The 15,799-nt window shown below is 42.0% G+C and overlaps 1 protein-coding gene across 1 annotated transcript in view; it reads right to left on the reverse strand.

Annotated features, from left to right (window-relative positions):
• Window positions 1–15,799, reverse strand: part of TRABD2A (TraB domain containing 2A) — a 74,344-nt gene that overhangs the window by 3,484 nt on the left and 55,061 nt on the right. Inside the window, exons 5-6 of the mRNA XM_010003539.1 lie at window positions 9,678–9,768; window positions 1,139–1,399 (exon numbers count right to left, since the gene is read on the reverse strand). Of these exons, the coding sequence (XP_010001841.1) occupies window positions 1,139–1,399; window positions 9,678–9,768 (352 nt within the window). The remainder of the gene's footprint in view (window positions 1–1,138; window positions 1,400–9,677; window positions 9,769–15,799) is intronic.

The following is a 15,799-nucleotide window of genomic DNA, read 5'->3' on the forward strand; positions in this document are numbered from 1 at the left end:
CACTACTCACAGGTAGGCTGGAAGGAGGAGCAGAAAGACAGCACAAAAACACTCTGCAAAAGAGAAAAAGCAGAGAGGTCTAAAACTCTGACAACGGCTGAACGCTTATAACAGAACAACAGCTGCTGCACCTGCTTGCAGCCAGCCTGAGCAATGCATTACTCACAGCTGGGACCCAGGGAACATGATAGAAAAGGGAGAACCCTGACATACTCAGTGCCTTGAGGAGCAAGAAAAAAATCCTTCAAAGAGAAAATAAAAAGAATGTAGAGGCTTCATTTCAGGAACTGCTGGCTTCTCTCCATCATCCTGACCTGTCCAGTTACTCACAGTCCCATAAAACCAAAATGCCTTCAGCCTGAGTATGGCAGAGAAACACAAAATGCAAAAGAGAGCAGACTCAGGTCTGTGTGTTATCTGACAGGAGGGAAAGATTTACGTACACATTCCTAATACACAGGACTAATTCTGCTTAGTCAGGGAGAAGCTGGTGCTTTTTTTTTTGCAGGCTACTGTATTTCTTGTGGGTGAGTAAGATCCTCTAAGTAAGAAGTAAGACTTACATGTGAACTTTTGCCTCACAACACACTCAATTTTTTACATTAACTCCATTGTCCATTAGTTTGTCATCCCCCTATTCAGTTCTCCAGTAATGTTATGGGGGTCACATGTTTTTTTAAGACTGGAAAAATACAGAGACTAGAAATACTGCATAAATATTGTCCAAACGCAAGGAGGCCATATGCCAGATATAACAGTTTCCATATATGCAGCAGCGCTTGGATGAAGGTCCAAGGTTTTGATCTGCACCATCAACCACTGGAAGCAGCCTTCTGTGGTAAAGAGGACTATCATATGCTCCAAATCCCTCAAGCCCAAGCTCAAAATTCTAGATAAGGCTTCCCCTTGTATTATACCTATTTTTCCAGAAACCTAACCATGCAGAAGAAGATATTTTGTCACTAAAAGCACAAGCAGCCCTGAGTAAATGTTTCAGCAAAAATCACTGTGAGGGACAGTCAGATCCTGCCCTGATCATGCATCTAGCCCCTGCCTAAGTTTGGCATACTGGATTAATCAGTTTAAGTTAAAGACCAGTTTGTATGACAAACCCTCCTCCCTTCCCAGCCATAGCTACCTTTCTTCAAGGGGAACCCAAAGGTCATTAAACTGTCGCAGTCTTTGCTTCTTCTGCTGCTTCTTCTTTTTCTTTTTGTACTTCCTGTCTACTTTCTCCAGAACATCGATGCCATCAGGGAGCAGCAGGTGAGGCAGGAACTCTTCCTCATCCTCCTCCTTCTGGGGGTGCAATGCAAGTGGGAGCTCCTGGGACACAACATAGGGTCTGTGTGCTGGTGTTGATGATGAAAAGGCTAGCAAGGTTTTGGGGGGTTTTCTGCTGGAAGAAGGAAGAAACACAGATAACACTTGAAAGGGCTCTGAGGCAGAATCCTGGCACAGATACCATCAGAGCACATATAGAACAGGTGTTTCTCCCTGATCTATCTTGCATTCCCGCCCCCTCTTCTTTAAGTCAATATTCTGATCAAAATAGTTCTCTTCAATGAAAAAAGCTCTGGAAAAGAGGTAATTTGGAACTGAGAAAAGTATAAAGTCTGGCTCAGGGTGAAACAACTCTTGGGAATAACATCGTATAACTAGAAAGAATTAAAAAAAGGAATCACTCTCAAATTCAGAGGAGGTCAAACCACACTCTTGTGTGACATACTGCAGAACAGACTATGATTATTCCACTCAGAATTCCTGCCCAGAGTCAACTAACTTGGGTGACAGGGGAGAGGGGTAGAACCAGGATGACTAAGGCACATTTGATGAAGGAGGAAGTCCTGGTTTAACAGCTCTCAGTGGTGGACTAGGTAATGAGCTGGTCACTTAGCAGTGACTGTAGTCACAGCTACAGAAATACATTCTTGCAAATAATTGCCTTTGAAGTTGATAGCTCAATAGACTGTTAAGCAATCCTTTGGGCCATCTAGTCTGCAGCAACTGGAAGCAGGCTAGCTGTGGCAGTGCCAAGTTCACCATAATCTCATTTTCTCTTTCATAAAGCCAGATGCTGTAGAGCAGTGAATGCATTGCCTTTATAAAACATCAGGTCAGGGGACATGTCTGTCACATGAAACCAGAGTTCAACTCACTATTCCGGCATTGACTTATAGTGTAATCATGTACTGTCTCTGTGCTGATCTGCAAAAATAAGATAATGCTGTCCTGCCACTCAGATAAACAAACAAAGGAGCATGAAATGGTGGTTTTAAAGGGTTGTATCAGACAAGTATGGAGATCCATATGGTGAGGAGGAGGCTGAGAAATCGCAGCTCTTTGACAACATATACATGAACTTTTGCACATAATTATAGGCCCTTCACCTTTTGAGCTGCACAGATCCTCTATTAGGTTGGCAGTATTATCTAAAATTTCAAAGCAGCTCCAGCAAGTGAGATACTGCAGTGAGACTGTGCATGCACAAACTCTCTCACAAGGCAAATCCTGGAATCCCAAGGGACCATTCAGTCAAGCCTCCAGAAAAAGCTCTAAGGGCTATGCTTACTCAGCTTCCTGTGATCATGACATATCAAAGAAACAAACAATCGTCTCCACTTTGATTACTCAAGCTGTTTCATTCTACTTAGAGCTAGCAAAATCTCCTCAACTATACTCCAAGTCTGCAACCTTTGGCTCTCCTCCTCTTGGTGTTCTGTGATTCTGTGATCTTCACATCACCCACTCTTTAATTCTGTCTTACACAGTGACCACCTCCTGCCACCCAGCAGTTGTCTCCAGTGACCTGATTTGATCTCTTTCAAGGTCCTCTGCTTATGGTTCCCTTTCCATCGATTTCTCTTAATTGTATCTGTTCCTTAATTGTGAAAGTCACAGAGTGGGCACCAGCCCACACCTAACAGATAAGAATGCCTTGCTGCCTTGAAGCCTTCCCTACTAAACTCATGAGCATTACCATGCTGGAGCTCAGCATTGCTACAGACACCACCAGGATGATCTCTATCCTGCATGGCCAGCCATTTATTCAGATAAACCTGCAGCATCAGAACATTATTAACAACAGTCATATACATAACGTCCTTTGCAACACTTCCTGCAGGTAATTCACAGAATCACTTGGACCAACTGAGCAACCACAGGAAAAGGCACACAAATGTGTGTCTTTCTTTTTCCCCAAGGCTCATCCCCTCTCTCAGTACAGCAGCTAAGGAAGGAGTCATGAAGCACCTTAATTATGGCTGTGATTATGTGATTAATATTTTACAATGTATATATTCATTCTAAAATAATGAACAACAGTTAAAACCCAAAATAAAGACAGCTGGAGCTTGATTGAACTTGTGGCACTATTTATAAACTGTCTTTTCTGCTGCTGTGTGGTTGGAGCACTTCTTCTGCCTTTGGCAGCACCAAGAAGGAACCCTCTGTGATGGATGCACTCCCTGGTTTAACTTACTGAACTTTGGTCCAGGCAGATGCTCAACAAGTAAGCCTAACTGAAGTTAATTCTATTGTGTAAGCCTACCAGTAAGAAGTCAGCACCAAACCCCAACAAAACTCTGGTTTGGCTTCAGACTGGGCTGGTAACTGGCTGAAACTGCATTAACATGGAAGAAAATCTGACCACAAAATTGACCACTTTACACTATAAATACCTGCAACCATCTAGGCCCATTGAGCTCTCCCTCTGTAGCAGCTGGCTGCATGGACATGATCTCCCCTTTAGTAGGAATGCCCCTCAGAGTTACCCCTTGAGACTGAGAGACCCCTTACCTGACAGCAGACATGCATGGATTGGTAAGTGACATGTTTTGCATGTGTGTAACATTTAAGATATGTATAGGAAACTTAAGCAATAACCTTTGTATCCCACAATAACTTCAAGAATAGTAAATAGTAGACTATTGACTGCCAATCCATCTGTACTTATTAAACATTTTACATAGCTAAATTTACTAATTAGAACTCAATAAACTAACTACTAGATCAGATCTGTCTGAGTGATTGCTGACTCCTCTCTTGCAAGAAAATTGGCATAGATGGCAGGATGGTGGATTCAATCACTATCTACAGATGCACAGAGTAGCCCTTCTACACAATTTTCTGAAGACTGGATGTGCAAAAGTTGGGATAGTTAAAGTAAGATAGTAAGTTAAATATTCCAAGAGGGATGCTGAAAGTGGTAAAAAAAAAAAAGGGAATAATATGCAATTATGTCAGTATAAGTAACACACAAAAAAGGAAACGAGGAAGGTACAAGATGAAGCTGAACAAATAAAGCAACAAGAAATGTTATCTCTCTGAATAGAACAGTTGCAGAAACAACTGGGTAAGGACAAGTGAAAAAGAGTAGAGGAAAAACTAGAACTCGTGATAACTTGGGCTTCAATCCCTCTGACCCTTTAAAGATCAGTAAGTTAATTGTGTCTCTGGAAGACTGAAACAGAGACATGTGGGGGGACCCTGACCAGGATTTAGCAATGAGAGTAATGAAGAGAGTGAGTTAGATGAACTGGAGTTTAAGGTGGCACCTATTATTAAAACTCATGAGTCCCCAGTCAGGTAACCAAATAAATACCACAAGAACCATCCACAGGACTGCCATTAGCTGGCCAATTTGCAAGAAAAACATGGGCAAAAGCCTCATGAGAGCTCCTTAACTGAAGGAGTTCATCCTATGCTAAACAGAGACAAAGCAGATGGCTTCTGGGGACCAGGGTTTTTTTTAACAGGGGTACCAGACCCCAACAGTGAACCACTTTCTATCACACACCAAATAGCTTATAGGACAGGGAGCAACTCTGGAGAAAGAGAGGAGCCCACTGCTGCCCCTATATGATCACTAAGCAAACTTTCTACTGCTGTTACAAAGGCTACTTTTACAAAAAACTACTGTTACATTCAAGCTATGAATGATGGGGTGAACATGATAATGATCCTGTCTCAACTCCTGTAGATCCTCAGGCCATGAAGCCATTGATAAGGGGAGCCCCTGCTGTTTTAAAACCCTGTTACATTACAAAAACATCTGAAACAAATGACAACAGTGGAGCTAAACATCATATTAATGCTAGGTTAATTAATCCTATCCACTCATTAGAAGGTGTAATCAGTTCATGGTCTCCCCACTGAGACTTGTGTTATTTCACTTTCCAGGAACAGTACTGGAGACAGTATCAAAACACCCTGACCAAGTCAATCATCAGAAGTTCTTGCAGGCGTAATCACCTGCAACATGAACTGGTTTAAATGTCAAAAAGCCCAATGCACAGAATAGAGACACTAACTTCACTTGAACTAATAAATATAGTAATTATTGTAATTGTGCTTAAGCCTGAGTGCATTACAAATACAGTCACTAACAAAGCAAGTTGCAATTGTACAAATTTAGGACTCCTGCCAATTCACATAAACTTGGCAGAGGGAAATATAGGCATAATATGTGAAATACAACCCTAATTACATTAGAAGAAAATATTGAAAGATAAATAGTATGCACATGAAGATATAATTTATCCATAAGTGAAAATGGGGTAACTTATATCAGCACAACAAAAGCTACCTTAACCCTCAGAATGCATCCTCCTGCCTTTGAGACCCCTGATAAGAATGTTGAAAACTTATCCCCACAGATTTCTGAAACTGGACCCCATCCTTTTAAATATACAGGCCAGCTACAAGTGCTACTTAATCTATCATGGTCCCTTAAGCAAGTGGAACTATCAATGAAGGTTAATGTATCTGCAACTAAAGCTACCAGTCCACCGTTTCTAAATACATCCTATATGGGGTGGTTAGCATGGTTGCATAGGTGAACCCTCAACTCTTCAAAACAAGCAAGGCGAGATGTGACTGGCAGTCTGGGAGCAGGATTAGGACTATCAAACAGCTTAGATGCTGAAGTTTTGGCAAACAGATGAAGCTCAGCAACAATTTATATAAACTAGAACATCCAATTAAGACCTTCTTTGTTGACACGAGGAATTAGTCAATGGCTTTTAGATTATATTCCATTACCTAAATGGGAAAGAATTAATGAAAAGTACCACCAACTAACAGTAAATGCACTTGGTGTCACCCAGAATAACGTTTCTGTAGCTCTTAGCTGTATCCAAGCTCAGTTACAGGTGCAATACACTACCCTAGCAATTATAAGGGAAGGTGATGAGGGCACCTTACCCACAGAGGTTTGAAAGGTAATTTGGGAAAATGCAACTCAATTAGAAGAAGATGTCCAATCTTGATAGTATCTAGTAAAATTCACCTAAGACCCCACCAGAAGTAAACCCACAGCTTTTTTAACCATATGCAGTGCTTTGTAATATACCATATACCAAATCATTGCACTGGGATTAAGTCACCATAGAACTGTACTTTATCAGTCAGATGACAGAGTATGGGCCAAGCAAACCAGGAAGAAATGGGAAACTGCTAATGTTGATGCCTGTTTTGTACAGAAACAACACTGATTCATTTGTGCAAGTACTGCCATTAAGGCCCAGGATGTTTATCTTGACACTGAACAAAACGTTTGTCATTTTGAAGTACATCCTGATAGAACTCCTGAAACTATACTTCTATAGGTTGGAAATTTGTGGGTTTTTTTGCTTGAGAACCCTTTGTGAATCTGTATTACAGACAACACTGATGTTGGTACACACAATCACTCAAATACCGTAATTTTACTAAAATTATGGGATGCAACTTTTAACTATTCAGCTGTTGTCACAACACACAGATTGCTACAATCTAACTACATGTTATAGCAAGATTCATTACACACCCCTACTGGTATGAATCAGACATTGATAAGAAAACCCTTGCAACATGATCACCTGTGTCAATGGCTGAAATGAGCTTCAACAATGGCTAACGAACCCTAATTGCCATGCATCGCGATGCAGGTAAGAATCACCACGTCCTAGAAAGAGTGAGGAACTATGGAGAACATCACTGTTGAGACCCTCTACTTGGGTGTTTACCGATTGCAACTGGAGCCTTGAATTAGATATTACATCAAATATAGTCTTGTCAATCCTTGTAGTTTTATTGCACCCTTTGTGTTTAATGTTAACCCTTTGATTATATTTCAAATCGTGTTGCTTATCTCAATGTATAATAGCTATGAGTGAACATGTCAGTATTAAAGAATCAGCAAATGTCATATATTAACTAATTTATCAGCCTATCAAAAAGATTGTATCTTTACTGCCTCTTTACTGAGCTATCTCTGACTTTCCCCCTGCGACACTTCCCCCTGTAGATGGGCAGCACAGCTGAGGCAGCCCGTTCTGCAGGTGAAGTTGTGTGACTGATCCCAGCAGCTTGCCTGTTACAGGAAAACAAGCATAATGATTCTGCACCTTTCTGTCTTCCTACACACAGATACCTACAGGATATCTCAGAAGGGACTTTGGTTTAGCCAGAGCACAGGAAGCAGCAGACTATGCTGCTACGGCACAATGTCACGTTGCAGGGAGGGCAGACAACTGCAGACTTCACCATCCTCTTAGGATGGTTAGGTTTTCAGACCACTCAGCTAATATTCTCTAGAGTATCCAACAGTAGAACACCCACTTGAATCCTGTCTCAAAGCAGCCACTTGCCAGTTTTTCCCTCTCTCAATATTGTCCTGTGAAATAGTCCGTGAGTCCTGACTGGACTGTATGCAGCGCTGCTATCTAGGACAGTAGCTGGATATGGTTTCACATGTTCATTGGCTTTGCCACAGACTGCCACAATATGTGCTCCCTAGAAAAAGCCTAGGATAGCAACCAACTGAAACCCTCCATCACCTTTCCTCCAGGACTCTGAAAAAAAAACTCTTCCTGTTCAGAACTCACATTTTTCCTGAAACTTGGTTTCATATTCTTAAATCTGTTTCCAAATAATCCAGAGATGTTAAGACCTTTTATCAAATTAAAAACTGAAGTGCCATTTTTGTAGCTTCTTCACTCAGCTTAAAAATCCAGACGACAGGGAAGATATTCTGTCCACCAGTCCTGAAGAGAGCATCTAATGCTACCGATGCCAAACTGAGGGCTTTCAAATGCCAAAGAATCTCTGGCTGGACAATGAACTCCCATGATGTAGTCACAGAACTGGGTGCCCAGCTACCCTGGGTATCATTGATGCCTACAGTCCTGATAGGTGAGGATCTATCCCTCCTTTTCACAGTTGTCTGCTCTTGATTTCCTTACAGCTACCCCCTTGCAGTGCAGGACTTTGTTTATTCTTGAGTATGTATTTGGCTGTTTTTTTAAGCTTAAGAAGCTGCTATGTCTGTTTTTAGGGATACCTAAGCTAAGAATATTATGGGAGGAAAAAAAAACCCCAAACCAAAACAACAACAAAAAAAGCAAACCAGAAAAATATCACTGCAGGCAGGTTTTTTATTATCCCTGTAACCACTGATACACTGAATTGGCTAGCACTTTGTGCTTAAGCACAGTGGGCTTTTGCATGCCAGACTAACTCCCTAATTGGTGGCAACAGGGTTAGGGGTTGCATTAAGGTACTCGTGGGGATGAATCTTGGCTCAGTTTGTTTCAGTGTAAGTAGAGTTAGTGATATATGTCAAGAATCATAGCAAGACCATGATCTGCCAGAGTTTGAATCTCATGGTCTGAAAAAGAAAGCAAAAGTGTGTAAAAATCTGTGGCACAAAAGTGATTGCCCTGCCCAAGAGCCCCATGTGAGAAATGGGGGGAGAAGGAACAGAGATGTAAGCAGTGAGGGACAGCACGCCTGGCACAGAGGATAGAAGGGAAACAGAACCATAACTGGGATCAAACCTTTTAGCACTGACCATAAAGAAGTGTGAGGATGTGTGACAGGCAGAACACCCCATGTTTGACGTGAGTCTGGAGAAGGGGGAGAGGACGATTGCAGAGCCTAAGCTAGTGGCAAAAAGTCCAGGAAGAGGTGAGTCAGGAACACACACAATTCTCAGCAGAATGTGGAGGAGGAGGTTATTTGGTATTCTGTAGTTACTGAAACCATGGAGATGGATAAAGGCACTCAGTGAGAGATAAAAAGAAGCTGTAAGGGTGTGTCCCAAAGCAAAGCTGCAAGATGAACCAGCACAGCAAGTACCTTGGCTTAAAAATGCAGAAGAGAGCAGGGAACATGAGAGCAATTGGTCATGGGAAGAGCTAGCAAAGAGGCTGGGTGGACTCTGGGCAGTCAGATTCCAGACTGAGCAAGAGTAGTCAGAAAGAATAAAAAATAGCAGTGTAAGAGGAGAGTGATAAAAGGCAGGGCAGTCAAACACTTAAAAGGGAGGAAAGAGAAGCCTCGAAGCCTATGTGGTATAAGACAGCATCCAGATCTGATGAACCAAGCATGCATGCTCTAAGGCTGTTAGTTTAAGAATTAAAACCTTGTGGGAGGGGAAATATTTTTGCTTTTATCAAAATAAAGCAAAATAAAGAACAACCAACCAAATAAATATCCCAAACAAGATACCAAAAAAAGTAACCAAATAAAATCCTGTTTCCACACTGGCTCATGGAAGAGAAAAGCAGACTGGTGGGGAGGAGAGAAGGAGCCCAGCTAACTGCTTGGTATATTTCCAGCTGCCACTACCTCTTCATGATTATTTGTGAACCCACCCCCCGATGGCTGCTCAGCTAGATAAAAGCATGCATTACTTGCTGATGGCTTGTCCAGCTGGGGTGTGCTCTACCTCGTACCCTTCTCTCCTCAAAACATCAATCACTGTGTTGTTGCCCATGAAGTGACCTGCAGTTAAGAGAAAAATTACATCAGAACTGAAGGAGCACAGGAAGAGAGACAGAAGAACAACAAAGTCTTTCCTCATCCCAGGAGGTGTGTCACACTTGGGGCAGACGGTGCTTTATCACTCCTCACCAGCACCAGAAACACAGGTTCTAATGAATGTTTGCTGAATCTTCCCAGGGTCACTTCAGTTAACACATTCTGCTTTTCTAAAATGCAGATGTGATTGAAATTACTCTAGTCCCACTGGTTATTGCATTATCAGGCCACTGTGGATTTCTTAGGGAAGTGGGAGATGAAGTTGGAGACACTTGTTCAGGAACAGCACTGAGTCTACAACTGGTGGTGGTGCAAACCAGATAAAAATATGGCCACAGTGTGTGCAACCTTCTAACACAGTCTAGCATTATAAAGGCACTATCTGAGATGTTGGTCAACATCACTAAAATTTTTAAATGACTAAGAATCACCCAATTTCTGAGAATGGAAAATGGCTTTGATAGCCAATGACTTAGATCAACCACTTTCATTCCTTTACTATAAGCCACTGCAGATAGAAACTTAGTTGTGTTGACAAAAGTTTCAGAACAGTGCTAGCTCTTCCCTAATTCTGTGATTTATGTCTCAACTCCATTTTCAGGCAGAAGTGGTTGCTAGTCAGCCCATAGTTCAGCACCATAGTGAATAAATGGTAACTCAAAGGTGCAGGATTTATTCCTGAAGGACTGTATGCTCTGCACCATCACTGTAACACCTCACCAGACAAAGCTGCTGAGAAGCAGGTGGACAACAGAGGCCTTACACAGTCCCTCACAGGCCTAATTTCCTTGAAAACATTTGTTTGACTTATCAGAGTGCTTCCTTACCTCTGTAGATGTAAGCAGTTCTAAAAATGAGGAGTTCAGAAAAACTGTTTTCTGCTAATATTCTTAATAAATAAATGGGAATCAAACCACAAGAATTTTTCTAGTAGCCAGAAAAGTAAGAAAATAAAAAGGGAAGTCCATCAGTTATGAGATTAAGAGGGAACTAAAACCCAAGACATGTAAGATTTTCACTCAAAAATGAATTAAATTATTTGGAGCACAAAATGCCAGTTTCCCACACCACAACAGCAAAGAGATAATGAACAACCAGCTCAAGCCATGAAAGTTGAATGTTATCATTTGAGCAGATTTTTATCAACATAGTTTCCCCAGGAGACTAAGAGCACAAACAGACCTAGCTCAAATTAAACTTTTTAACCACACCCATTGGGTACCCTCCTTGCCCACCTACGTCACTGGATTTTATCCCAGCTCTGTGGCCTAACTTCGGTCTTCCAGAAAAAGTAAAGCTTGACCATTATGTGGATCTAACCTACCACTGTTTGCAGCTGCCAATGGTTCAGCCTCAGGTGCAGTTAACTGAGAATTTCCTCATGTCAGTGAAAGATCAGGTGCAGAAAGGAGCATAAATGACTGCAATTAAACCTTGTAGCTGAGTAAAATTAGCCACTGGAAGCCCACATATACAGTGTGCCAGACCTAGTTGCTATCTCAAAACTTTAACACAGAGGAGAGGCATGTGCAAAGGGAAGGCAAGAGGGAAATCACTCGTCCTTCCCTGCCTCCAGCCAGCAAAAAAAAGGGAGCTTCCAAAGGGAGGGTCATCTGCCCCTTGTAAGTGAGAGCTCAGACTCTAGAGAAGGGTTTCTCTATTGATGAGGGTAGGGGCAGTGTATACAGTAAGTTCAGCCTAGGTACCCATATCATGTGGGCAATGTTGTACGAGCTGAGTCCCAGCCTCAGCAGCAAAAAGCAGTGCCAGTATTTTTCTAATCCTTCAGGAAGAAAGGGACAAGCCATAAACATAAGCAACCTACAAGGCAATCTGTAATGTTAAAATAATTTTCCTCGTGCCAGTTTAAGAGCTTACAGTGTCAGGCATTCCAGAAGTGAGCTGATGAACAGCTGCTCACATCACACCATCACTACCCCCTGTCAATCTTCAGTTACCCTTCCTCAGAGCAGTGATTAAGACTAGTATTTAGGAAATTACTGTAACACATGGATGAATCCCTTTTCAATCAGTCAACCTGCTCCAATGATTTCCTGAAGCTGGGCCTTAATCTTTTTAATTTCATTGAGTGATTAGTATGTCTTTCATACTATAGTCATGCGTACAGGCCTTCACAGGGAGCCTTTACTCATTGTTACTCATTGAGCTTTTACTCATTCCCAGTGCAATGAATTACTTCTGCATGTGAAAAACGTGTGCTAATACTGTGCAAAAGAAAACAGAGCAGATGAATAGCTATATGTAAAACAGATGCACAGAAATACAAACAGGCATGTGATATTAGATGGTTCACAAGATGTGATCAATCAGAAGCCACTCAGGTGATGTACATAAAAGGCTTAGGAGATGTCAGTGCTGCTATCCAAAAGCTAGGCCAGGAGAAAGACTTGGTCTGGGGCAAGGAGGACTTACAGGCTCCACCTGAGCTAGGTGCAAAATATAAAAACGGCAGAAGGGTGAGGGTTTGAGGTACAGAACCCTACCAGGAGCCTCCCTAGAGTCAGCTCTCTTGCCTCTTTTCTAGGAACTGTCACAGAAAGAGCTTGGTGGTATGTGAGACCTGATCACCAAGAGCAACTATAGCAAACATGATTCACTCTCCAAGGTTTAAGATCAGCCAGCTATGCTGCAAGGAAGACTTAGCCCAAAGTCACATGACAGGGAGTAGGCCTCTTTCACCTGTTTTCTATTTTAGCCTAACACACTTAAATGCCCCCAGATGAAAAGCCCCAGGCCCTGTCCCATCAGAAAGCCTGCTCTTTTCTTTCTGTACACAGCCTGCATTATCCTCATACCACTAGGTGAAGAGATGCCCCTGAGAGGTCAATTTACTCTGGCAGCAAGTGGGAAGCCATTAAGCTCTATTCTTCTGTGTTCAAGCTCAAAGACAAACTAAGAAGCTGTTGTGTGCACCAGCTCAGCCATGCACTCTACTGGAGAGTAAACAAGACCCCAGTCTTTAATCTGTACTGACAGGAGAGGGGACACAGGGACAACAGGCAATATGCTGGAGCAACAATGCTGTTTGACTGGTGTGCACTTCCAGACTAGTCCATGCACTGAGACACATCTTGAGCACTCCTGACCTTCCTCAGTAGCAATACCCAATCTTTCAGAACACAGGCATAACCACTATTGACATGAAATCCACATCTCCCTCTTGTCGGTCTTGCTGCCAGTGCATGGAGAGGTATTTTCATCTAGGTAGGTGTGCTAGGACTGTGAGTTTCAGCAGTTTTTGGTTCCTGAACCCAAATTTGAGCCATCGTGAGGCTGAAAAATTCCTGCATCTAGCAAAGTGAACAAGAAAATATTTCAGAATAGAATTTTTGTATCTGTTCCTGAATTCTTATTTTTTATACAAAGCAAGATTGTAAGACTGAAAAAATCTATTTTCCACTCTAAATTTCCACAAAATCTGATTCCAAGATGATATACATATTTCCTTGGCCTCACTTAAAGTAATGTAAAACGAAACCCCAAAGCCCACAAAATTCTTTATGTCTGCTGTATTTTCCTTAATAGGAAGACAGCACTTCCCATCCACCCCAGAAACATGCCAGGACCTCACACCATCTACAGATATCCCAAGGCAATGAATCACTGTACATACATATAAAGAAACACAAATGCTTCTTAGTAAAATTGATCTGGACTGCTGATCTCCAAAAAGTGGTGGGAACAGCTACAGCACAAGATCATAACAGTACAACCACAAAATGGCACAAACAATTCTAGCCCCTTGGGACATCATAAATCAGGATGTTTACCTCTGACTGGGCTGAGAGTGCTCAGATGGGCTTTTGGTACCAGAGATTCTATGGTCACTGAAATATATTCAAGAATGTTTTAGAGGTACAGGTCTGACAATAATTTTAGAAAATTCCTGGGAATGCCCATGGCAATCATCATCTTCTATCATTCAGGTTTCTTCTATCCTTTTAGTAATCAAATCATCCTCCAGTAGCAGTCGGTGAGCCAATAAATTAATGGAAAAGGGTTCAAAACTGTCAGTAATCCCTCAGCGGATGCAAACACAAGCAAAGAATAATTCCTGAGGGCCTTGAAAGCAGAGATATGCATGGCCCAAGAGAAAAGCTGAAAGTTCAGCATATGGCACATCCAGCCAGTGACCCAGAGAATGCAGAGTACCATCTTAAATAATTTCACTGGATGGAAAGCCAAACTCCTGAACAGATATCCTACTCCTCTTACAGATCCAGATTATTTTAGCATTCAACAGCCCATGACATGGAAAAAGTGATCCTTACTGACATCAGGTACCTGACAAAGCTAAAATGAGTTCCAGGAAGACACAGATCTTAGGACACAATGATGTAGAACAGAGACACAGAAAGTACTTTTTTGGTAACCTCACACACAGTGCTCCCACAGGAAAGAACCTTTACAGTGGAGTTTTCTTCATTCCACTCCGTGGTCTGTTATTCCCTGAAAGGAGCAGAAATTAGTGAAACTGGAGGTTTTACTCTGTTGAGGCCAGGACAAGCGTTTGCCTTCAATAACCACAATTTCCTTCTAATCTCTTTCGGCATGTAAGATCTTACTAGATCATACTTCAGCACTCTCAAACCAAAAGGGAAAATCTGGTAGCCAGGACTGTGGAACAGTGGTATCCTTTGGGTTCAAGAAAATATTTTCAATAAATGTGAAGAAACTTAAAGAACTTACCTACATGGAGTTACTAAGATTGACTTGACATTTGTTTGTGACAGAACCATGTAAACATGAAAAGCTTCTCAAACTACTTGATGATGAAGGCCTTGCACAATGTGGGAAAAATTGCCTAGAGCTAAAATGAAGGCATTTTTTCTCTGAAAGACAGCAAGATGCCAACCTAACAGATTCTGTCAAAAACTAGGTATGGCCTCAGGTCTTAAATGTATGACCTGAGTATTCTTTCATTCTGGGGATTCCTATTTTGTACTTTGGGCAAAGTCAAATCTCCTGGTAACTACACAAACTGAAGTTAGAAAAAAGCTTTCCTCTGATTATGAGGCCAAATCTATAGCAAAGTTATCATAAGGAATACGTCATGCGCTTATTTTCTAAAAAACTAGTTAAAAGACACAGCTTCTGTTCAGGCAGCCTCAGCCACTGGGGCTCCATATGCACTGGCACTTACCAGGGGTTTTCCACTGTTGAAGCTCTAGGCTCACTAGGCAAGGAGACCCCCAGGTAGGTGACTATTCTAGCAGCCAGCATTACGCTAACAGTAAGGCAAGGAAATACCAGTGGTATGTCTGAGCCACAGTGCTCACAGCCCCCTCTGCCACTGGACCTGCTCCCATTCCACATCACTGCTTCCTTTCCAGAAAAAGGTATTAAGAACCTGAAATCTCACTAGCTTGCAACATACAAGATGAAAGTTTTCCTACTGTAGCTACCCAGTAGAAGTAGCAATGGGTAAACCCGAGCACATATAAGAAGCTGACAGTCACTAGACTGTCAGCACCTGAGCAGTAGAAGCACATGGTTGTTTGACCTGGCTGGTTCTGACAGTTGCACTATTATGTTGGAACAGATGTTTCTGCCTCTAATGCAGAAATGCAAAGCTTTGCGCATTTCATGTGTCAGAGTTGTCAGGAGGAATGCCCTTCATGTGAACCCTGGGGCTTTGGATGTGGCTTCTGCCTCCACATAACATTATCTGTCCCCTTCAGCGTTTGTTGTTATAATAAACCCTGTCATTAGCATTCTGCAGGCTCAAAGAGGCTATTAAGGAAAACAGTTCTCAAAGCTGCTGGGTTGCATCTAGCATTCTCAGATTACAGAGGTACAGCCACACCTTCAGGGACTCAGCTTTTCTTCCCACCCAAAGAGGCTAAAATGATGCTACATTCCAGAGACAGAAGCAAGCCTAGGAAGAACTGAGGCGGCCCCACAGATTAATTTAATCGGTTTGATCATTATATTATTTTCCTGTTCACACACCCCCCCCCCCCCACTTTTACCT

Source organism: Chaetura pelagica, unplaced genomic scaffold (assembly GCF_000747805.2).
Source record: "Chaetura pelagica isolate M959 unplaced genomic scaffold, ChaPel_1.0 scaffold228, whole genome shotgun sequence".
Classification (NCBI taxonomy): domain Eukaryota; kingdom Metazoa; phylum Chordata; class Aves; order Apodiformes; family Apodidae; genus Chaetura; species Chaetura pelagica.